Source organism: Echinococcus granulosus (assembly GCF_000524195.1).
Source record: "Echinococcus granulosus chromosome Unknown EG_S00147, whole genome shotgun sequence".
Classification (NCBI taxonomy): Eukaryota; Metazoa; Platyhelminthes; class Cestoda; order Cyclophyllidea; family Taeniidae; genus Echinococcus; species Echinococcus granulosus.
In genome coordinates this window covers 76979-86776 of record NW_020170527.1, presented here as the reverse complement: position 1 = coordinate 86776, position 9798 = coordinate 76979, and the positions used below count along the sequence as shown (strand labels likewise).

The 9798-nt window shown below is 43.6% G+C and overlaps 3 protein-coding genes across 3 annotated transcripts in view; 2 read left to right on the top strand and 1 right to left on the bottom strand. All coding sequences in view use genetic code 11, as the record gives it.

The window, feature by feature from the left end:
* The window catches only part of EGR_09429 (hypothetical protein), a gene marked incomplete at both ends in the record, with an annotated part of 9972 nt that extends 7784 nt beyond the window's left edge, over nt 1–2188 (top strand). The window contains one exon of the mRNA XM_024498678.1: nt 1867–2188. Within this exon, the coding sequence (XP_024346912.1) occupies nt 1867–2188 (322 nt within the window). The remainder of the gene's footprint in view (nt 1–1866) is intronic.
* A 1197-nt stretch (nt 2189–3385) lies between these two features.
* On the bottom strand, nt 3386–7156 carry EGR_09428 (hypothetical protein; the record flags this gene model as incomplete). Its single annotated transcript, XM_024498677.1, has 4 exons — nt 3386–3527; nt 4822–4939; nt 6810–6917; nt 6961–7156. The coding sequence occupies 4 exons, from the start codon at nt 7154–7156 to the stop codon at nt 3386–3388; spliced, it is 564 nt and encodes a 187-aa protein (XP_024346911.1).
* Nucleotides 7157–8156: 1000 nt separating this feature from the next.
* Nucleotides 8157–8890, top strand: EGR_09427 (Actin-2; the record flags this gene model as incomplete). Its single annotated transcript, XM_024498676.1, has 2 exons — nt 8157–8252; nt 8585–8890. 2 exons carry the CDS (start codon nt 8157–8159, stop codon nt 8888–8890), a joined length of 402 nt encoding a protein of 133 aa, XP_024346910.1.
* Nucleotides 8891–9798: the final 908 nt, after the last annotated feature.

The following is a 9798-nucleotide window of genomic DNA, read 5'->3' as shown; positions in this document are numbered from 1 at the left end:
GTTTACTGTATTTGCTTATAAGGCACTGATTGTTCTATAATTACATATTGCTTGATAAAGAAGTTTCAAAGGTGAAATAAATTCCAATACTTATCAATTTGAGGGACATGGGGGACTATTCTGACTTTCACAGAACTGACTCTATTTTAAGACGTGGCGGTACCTGCTCCGAATCACAGCTCATGATTCCCTTATGCAAATCTGATTCTTTGATGTTAGCAATAAAACATAAGTGACCGCATCTGGTTTTCATTTATAGAAGTTTGAGCATAAATATTAGGCTATATGAGCGTGAGCAGAATGGAACCATTGCATGCCAAATTTTGACCAGGTAGTTAGTGAAAGTTCACTAAAAGGCGAAAAACTGGTGTTCTTGCCTACCCATGCAATGCATAATTTCAACAGTATTCCATTACCATGCACTGAAAGTGTTGAATTGTTTGTTCGACCGTAAAAGACTTTATTCATTTGCACTCATTATCGTATAACTAAGGAAAGGGGAGGTTCGCGGGATAAAGCGTGGCACACTTATTCGACCCTGCGAATTTGTTTTGCCATGCGACAGTCCTGAATGAAGTTGGCCCTAGCCGAATCGAACAGCAGGCCAAACTAACCATTGCCCAGGGGTGCTGAAGAATCACATCATTCTCTTGGTCTTTCCTGCATCGCAGTCACTTTTCTATTTTATTCGCAAATCCACGAGACATTAAAATCAAACAAATCGGCACGAATATTTAAACGGTCCCGCTCACTAAAATGATGACGTGCTTTTGCATGATTATTACACTAAAAAGGTCTTCTTATAAGCTGAAATAAATGCATAAGTATCACTTGATCCAAAGGAGTAAAGCAATGATTCTGGGTCAACAAAACTAAAGCGAAAGTATCTTCAATGCTAACATTTGTTTAGTGTTGGATTGAAGCGGTGCTTTATTACAGGAGAGACGGTTTGGCGATCGTCACAACATCTGACAATGAATGGGTGATGTAAAGCACAAAGTGACAGTATGCAGAGCTTAAAATAGTCTACTAATGTTTGTTAAATTCATTTGCTTTTGGCGCATACAAGTAGCATCGTTGTCCACGCATAGTGTTGCTGATAGTTACACATGCTTCAATCTCGAGTTTGACTGTCAGTTATAACCCCTGATTCGTCGATATCATCAAATAAGAGGGTCTTTTCAAGTGCGCTACATGGCAAATTAAGACATCCTAATAGTCCTCATGGTTGTAAAATCCTACCACTGCGTCATCTCAATTGCTACTTAAATTAAATGAGAAGCGTTTGAGTCTTGAGAACCTGGTTGGAGCTTGACGCATATCGACTTTAACCGGGAAATCATATCAGAAGGGCACAAAATAAGAGGTGGGATGTAGAAAGCATAACAAGGGACAGCACAACTTGAGGGTTCAATGATGCAAATGAAGGAGCGAATGTTGCAGGCGTCAGCAGATAACAGTTCCAGCAAGACAAGCCTAAAAGCCTTGCCACCTTGGAGGGCTTACCGAAAATGAGTGCCAAACAAAGTTGAGCATTTTTGGAGTTTCTCATCCAAATATTAGCAAAGTTCTAACTTCTAGTCTGGTATTCGTAAATGGCTGTGAGTTGTCACTAAATGGGCTTAAAGGCTAGTTGTTCATGCAAGTCAAGCACAATTGCATCGCCGCATCTTACTGCCTTTCTTCATTTTACACGACATCGTGAATATTAAGTCCACTTGTTTATAACGTTCACTGATTTACATAACCCATAGACTAGTAAAATTTGTTGCAATTTTGCACGTGCATTTTTACCACACGCTTGGCACTATTTAGTAACGATTATTTAGTCCAAGATCTCCATTTTCTCTGCCTACCTGTAATAAGGCGCTTTAGTTTACAAGCTAGATTATGGCGTTTCAACAAAAATAAAGGTTATTCTTCATTTCAAGATGATACCACACAAGCATTGATTTTGCGATGGTCTCAAAAGACGTGCCTGAAATATAATGTGCATACAGCGAGTGCTAAAGTAGCGAATGAGGCCTCGGAATTTGGAAGGTTTTACATGTACTGTACAAGTTTATTTGCTTTGAACATCGATGAGGACCGCAGCAATACGACTTTAAAAGACATCGACAGTCTGAAACAAGTGGCTTTACGTAGAACAACAAAACTGCGACTACGTTACGGGATCATCATTTATTAGTTGATCAAACATAACTCTTTATGATGACATGGTGACATGAAGTTGAAAGACCAAAATGACTTGAGGAGTTTTAATGCTTTACCTTGTACTATTCTGTACTTTAGTCAAAACGACCTCACCGAGGATGGATCCATTGCGAATCCTCAGAGCTAAAGACAATAGTATGTTGGCTTTCAGGAGGGAATCTCTGACCCAAGACATTAGGGGGGTCGTTCCGCTTTGAATCCATTTACAACGCCTGTGCCGAAAAATTAACCGCGGTGTCGGGACCTACACTCCAACTTAGTTTAATGCAACCCATTTTCCCAGTGGCACCGATTCCGCGTGCTCTAAGACACCTCGTAACATCCTCAATTACCCCCTGGAAGTGGAACAACACGCGACGGTTAGAATGGATGCAGTGGTAGTTGTTCACTTGATAGATCATGCGCAAGGTGCGAGCAATCTGTGCCATGTTCATGTGAACCACCATTTTAAGTGCAGCATGCGTGTCTCCATCAGGTCATGTGGTCAGGGGCAAACGTTGCCAAAATAGGAGGCATTTTGAGTGGTTGGGTGATGCGACGCCAAAAGAGAAATCGGTCGATTGCGCTTCTTAGTAGGTTACGGGAATCTATGGAAGCGACAAATGCATATCTTTAAGACGATAACACACTGTTGGCATTTGGTAATGCGGAATTGAGGCAGTCCTTCCCGGAAAAGAGGATATCGTACACCTAATTCTCCAACGTCATAGTATGCAATTCATTTTGCTGAGTGATGGGGGAAGAACGGACATGCTTTTAAAGAAAATATCACAAGAGTGTTAACTTCAATTGATCGTCTGTACATTTATTGAGTACCTTCTAGATGCAATGGGGCAATACAAGAAGCAATAAATTCCAACAATTTACTCCTCATTTTCAGTGTTGGTTCATGGGCAGGCCTTTCAATCAATTCAGGAATGTTGTGTCGTCTTCTATTCACTAAGGTTAGGGTGCATAAATTGTCACACTAGAGAAGTCGAAGGTTTTTATCAAAGCTGTGCTTTGCACGGTCGGAACCGAATAAAATTTGTCCGGGGATAAGAATTCGCTTACTATTGCATGCATCCCTACAAGCACTAGGCCATGCCATACATTACGAAATGGCATGTGTTATACAAATGCCTTTAGTACGACGTTAGCAGATGCTGCTGATAACCGCATTCGTGTATGCTCAATGTGAATTCATATTATTATCCAACTGATAAACACGACTGACGCAATGCAGGCAAAATGCATTGTGACGGAGGTTGAAGGACTTTGGATTTTGAGACTGAGTACATTGAGTTGCATTGGTATTATGCATTAAATTTATGCTCATTTTAAAAGCCAAATTTTGTTGAGAGAATTAAAAATACTCCAATTTGTTTGCTTTAGTATAAACAGTAAACACATTTAATTGCCAGTGATATGAGAAACCTCTAATGCAAGAGTGTTGTGGGTGTATGTAAACATGAGATCGCATCAACTGCTGATGGTGGAGGCAGCACCATTATAAAGTCCATTAAGAGGTGAACGGAATGTAACTGACGTGGGCGTAAGCCCTATGGCACGAAGCGACAAACGGGCGGTATCAAACATTAAAGCGATGGCTCTGCAAATTTGTCCAGTTACACATAGGACAAAACGAATCGGTTGTTAGCGAACACCTGGATGTGATTCACAGGGAACAAGTGATACTTAACAGGAACCTACCGGCGTTCATCAGGCGGTAGCCACGCAATCGCCCATGGTTTCATGAATTCCTTATTTGGTTCCATGCCCTTTCCTGTCTACTCTGGCATCTCTGTCCAACATTCATAATGCTCGTTTGTTTAATTAGCACTTCCCTGCAAGTTCTTCTAACAAGAACCCCTTCTTAAGGAAAAATGGCGCGCCCTCGTAAGTGCCATTGAGTGCCTTTAGAATGTTGTTATCTTACATTTACGGTGGTTGGTGTCAAGAGCTCGTCACAACTTTCTGCAGACGTAAGTTATACTCGTCTAATCATGAAGAAACATGATGATGAGGCCTGGAATTAGGATGTCATACTTGCCATAGCGAGTTTTTCATCTCGGACTAGCTAATAACCTAATATGATGTGATACAGCTCAGTTTATAATTCCCCGAAGCATCTAGGGACAGTTTTCTTAGGTCACGAAAATCTTTGCTGCATTGCTCACTTTAATCAAAAGTGCATCTTTGATGCGGAGAAACAAGAACATTCAACTTCCTACGGTCCTATGCTGCATCAGCTTTCTGAACTTGAAAGTATAGTAAAAAATTAAAATGGAATCAGAACAGAGCTGTTTGATGAACTACCCTGCCTGGCGCCAGTCACCTGCTAACAAAGTCTTATGTCAGCCATTACAATCACGCAACGTGCATGATTGAGTGACTGGACTTGTTTTGTTGATGTTGGTATTTTGTAGCAGAGTACCATTCTAGTAAGATAGTACACTCTCGGTTCCAATCAAATGTTTCTGCCTGAAATCGCGTTTTGAACTTACGGGCAAGTCGGTTAAAAAATAATCTGAACTGCAAAACGTTTGGTCTGTTACTACACAAACACATTGTCTGAAGTGTGCCTTTTATTTCATGTTGCCTCGTAGAATTGCCATCAATTCTCACCAACAAGGAATTAAAACAGAATGTGTTGTCCCAATACTACAATTCTTCTGATACCGACTACAGTACAATCTATTGTGAACAAGTGGCATAATCGAGTGGAAGTTTGACTGATGAAGTGCTAAATGATGTGGAAAATTTAAGCTACGATTACGTCAAGTCAATTCCAATGCTACGGAAATGCAATAAAAAATACACACTTGGCTGGATTGGCAACCTGAATGATGCAAACACACATACATATTAAAACATGTTCATGGAGACTATGACAAAATAGCGTAAATACATAGCAACAAAGGTATGTAGATCATTTTAATATTGAAATAAAATTCCACACATACTAACGCATAGATCAAGTCTACTATGCACGCCAGACAGGGCTGTCATGGAAAGGCACTTCACTGTCCCAAGTGCCGTCCTCTTTCTCTTTTCCTTTCGCTTTCCCTTCCCCCTTAACATCTCCCAAATTTGTGCCAACTTCACGGCAAAACTCCCATCCCTCATCAAATAGCTGCACCATAGCACATTCAACTGGTTTAATTAGACGGCGATGAGATGAGATAGTACGTGTCAACTCCCCGCGATTGTTGTTAGGATTGAGTGAGGCGTCTATAGGGCTAAGAGGGTAGACAATCCTAGTGCTCGGTTCGTAAGTGAATAAGTAAGTGAGCGAATATCTGCAACGCCACGTCGTGATTACCAACTTCTCTTCCCAACGAGACTGCACGTTTCCGACCGACGAACATCTACCCGCATTTACTTAGACACGGTGTCAGAGCGCTCATTCGCTCACACAGCCGCGGAGTAAGATGTCAGATTGAAGGGTGTGAGCCTCCTCCCGCTGTCTCTCTCGCACTCTCCCAAACTCAATGTCCAATTCTTCACTACTAAATCAGAGGTAGTGCCAGATGCTTTGGTATTCTTTGGGATTTAGATTAGAAAATTATTTTCACTGGTTTATTCACTGATCGCCATCATTTGACGTGCAAATTCTCTTGCGCTCGTTGCATCGAGTTGCGTCGAGTGGATAGATTCCGGTCCGAATTCCTCCAAGCACCTGAGCCAATCAACTCTCCCACCTGCGCTCTGTCGCACATGCATGCAAATTAAGCAGTGCTGCAACTTCCTCCTCTTGCGACTGGCTTTAGGGTTAAGTGGATCCTCCATGAGGAGCACGGAGTGTTCGATGGGTGAGTGAGATGTTCGGTAAAGATGGAATGAGGGAACATGTTCTCGTGTCACCAAACGAGGTGACTATGACACTGCTGCATTGAACTCTGCACGAATGTGACAATTCCTTCAAAACTGCAGAATTTCCCCTATCATCCATTTACTACGGACTGGTTCACAACTGAACACAGGCAGGAGATTCGAGCTTCATCAGGACGAACGCATATCTGATGACTGCTCAGCTGACCACGGCAGGCATTGCGTTCGATGGCGACAGCTCCCAATTCGGTAGCCGTCAAAGCCATTACAATAGTCCATGCCTCGTCCACGCGTCGCCAATATCCCGTCCCCTACGCTGTTGAAGCGGTTTCAGGCACTTGTAAAGAACTGTCTCTGTCTTTCCAAATCCACGATTGCAATCAAAAGAAGACCGGAGGATTGCAATCGTCCTTGCACTCGACATGGTAGCAATCTTCGCAATGCAAAGTTGCGACTAACGATGTTGCACGTGATCAGATGTTGAGTGAACAACAAGTTGATATTCTCGAATCACATCACCATCCACTATTGCGAAGCATTTCAAACTCGTGTTGCCAACTCCCACGAAATTTCCCTCCCAGCTGATGGAGGTGTCGCCAACGACGACGGGTGATGCTTGCATTATGAAGACGGGGAAGTCTTTCAGGCTGTGATGTACTTGCCTTCGAGTGGTTCATAGGTGGGTTTAAATATTCAAAACACCACATCTCCAATAAATGATATGCGATGGGCTGTGCGATAACCCCCATCAATGCTGACCGCAATCTCTACAATGGATTTACCTCCAAAACCATCTGTCTTGCCGGGGACGCCTCCTTCATGCAACTGAACAAGAGCATCTCCTGTAAGATGACAGATATGGATTGGTGACTTTTCACTTACGGCCACCGCTATTGCGATGAAGGTTGAGAATAAATTATCGCAATCACTTACCACCATTTAACATTATTTCTGCGATAGACAGGAGAGCACATTGATCAGCAACATCGTCAAATTCAGTGGGACGTATGAATGTGAGTAGAGGAGGAAGCGAGGGAGAGTGCGAATGAGCAGGGACAGGATGATTAAACACAAGAATGAATACTGGATCGAGCACAAGCAGACCAGGACTAGTGATGCATAACTTCATTGGGCATCACCAAACGCTCCTTCAATGCGCCAACCACAGTGCGTACGCCCATCACAACCAACTCCTATGTCAGACGAAAATGTAATCCAATGGCAGCCCTAATGACTCCTCAAAATCAAGCCGATAGTGCTGCAAACGGCAGTATTTACCCTTCAGTGTGCTATCATGCGCTTTCATTAGCTTCATGGTGTTTGCATGCGCCTTCTACGGCAATGTCAGCCGGAAATCCTTCTGATTCTCGCCACCACAAATAGCAACATCAGACACCCGCTGTCAGCCTCAATTGGTCGCTGGCCATGCCAGTTGGCCCTGGCGACGATGTCATTACCCAGTCGCCAATTCAACCATCAATCGAGTGAACAACGCACTCCACACATGACTATGTCAAGTGATCCCTTCATGAGGATACTGCTTGCACTCGCTACTCAGTCACTGGGAGTGCTCCAGAGCACTACCATTCCTTACGCAAGAACTGGAAGAACGGCGCACATGTGAAGCACACAGGGCGAATCGTCGGCGAAGGTATGCGGCCAAATGACCTACATGGGAGGACACGGTCGGGAGTGGACTTACAAATGAATGCGTGTGCTGATTCCGCCAACAACTGCAACATGATCGATGCAGCCTCTTCATCAACATCCAGCTTCTAGCCCAAGGTAGAGGCCTCACGCAGGGCTTTCTTCAATGCATTTCCTCTGCTGCGCAACGCAACACGCTAAAGCTTAGACTGAATACACAACACACACTGTCAACTATGAACTGCGTGACACTCTCCTTACCGTGTGCGTTCATCATATCAACCGCCTTTTCTGATCGACAGTCCCTTGTGATTGATTTATTCATTCACTACCGAGGTGCTCAGATAAAACACCTCGTCACGTAAGACAACAACGATGGAATTGCGTACTTGCAAGCATACATTCTCGTCGAAGTGATGGACACGACACAGCCTTCAATCTCGCTAGTGTCTTGGTGGCGGACAGACACCATAGCCTTGGTGATGGACATCAGCTCTAGCGTGTGCAAAGCAGGCTGTGCTGGCGACGATGCGCCTCGTGCCGTCATTCCCTCCATCGTGAGTCGCCCAAGACACCAGGTTAGTTGGATGGATAGGCGGTGTTGTAATCACACCAGGACTGGGTTCAACTAGCCGAATAAACTTTTTGCGCATGCGTGATAACCCTAGGAGGTGTGAAACTGTTATCTAAATGTAAACAAAAGAGAAACAGGCGTGCTCAGTCCACAGATCGAGTACTCTCTTGTAGAGTCGTCATCGAAGAGCGGTCCCAATGTTTTGGTAGTGAGAATACGTACCTAGTCCACCCTCGTAAGAACATATCAATTGCACCTTACAGGAGACACTATACCACGCCTCATTGTCCACTTTGAAGACAACACTTCGCCCACCCGTATTCACTTTTCCGCCAGTTTGGCGCTCAGGCACTCAATAGATCCAATGCAAGTCAGTATTGCAGTGATATTTTCAACCGACCTTCTTCATCCGCAGGTCCTACTACAGGGGTCGTGCCGAACTCCGCTGACAGTGTGAATCATACCCTTCCCACCCACGAAAGTTGTGCGCTTCCTCGTGCTACTCTACATTTTGACTTCTCGGGTCGAGATCTAACAGACCACCTTGACGGGATCACGATTGGGTGCGGTTACAACTTTACCGCTACAAAAGAACGCGAAACAGCTCGTGATGTGAAGGAGAAGCTATGCTACGTAGCATAAAATATTGAAACAGCACGCATTCACAAAATACACGGTCTCAACAAAAGGAGGCATCACAAACAAAAGGGAGGGTGTAGAGTCTCACGAACAGAGGTCGATCATCAACAGAGGTGAGGGGATCCAAATGACAAATAAATTTGCATAGCGCTACAACGGACGTAGATGCACGTTTTGTACTAAGTGTCTTCTCACCTGCGTCACAACGCAGACATCATCCTAATCGATTTACTTCAGCGATGAGAGAGGGAAATCTGTCATCACATTGTGTTGTTGGAGGTGGTAGCTGGGCCAGAACTGAAACGAAACACCACATGCATGGTAGTCGGTAGAGAAAGAAGAACACACACACACACACATCCATATCCCATTCCACCAAGTAAAAATACACCAAACTAGAGCAACATAGGGATATACTCCATCCTGCAAATGCAAAATACACCCACACACTCAAGCATAGGTCTATGCTCCACTTCAGTGATACACAATTGCATTTCAATATGTCAATATGCGTATGAAATTTACTTCATTAACACTAAGTGAATCCACGCATAACAACAGAGGTATGCACGCCAATCCGCCAGTATAAAATAAGTCCAAACAAAAAGCCAAATATATGCTTCATTTCCCTTACACAAAATACCCCCGCATCAATCAATATAAACACAGACTCCGCATCACTTTGGAAACTGGATCCACATATTAAAACACCGGTTTATATTCCACTTTTGTAATAAAAAGTGCGTCCACATATGCCTGCACAACTATGCACACACCCCAACAAAGGTATATGCTCACCCTGCCAGCGATATCGCTTCATCTGAAACAAGCTATTGTGATAGAGAAACTAGCCCCTTATTCCTTATTTTTACCATTACTATTTGTCTTCTCAACTACCCATGACTACCCTG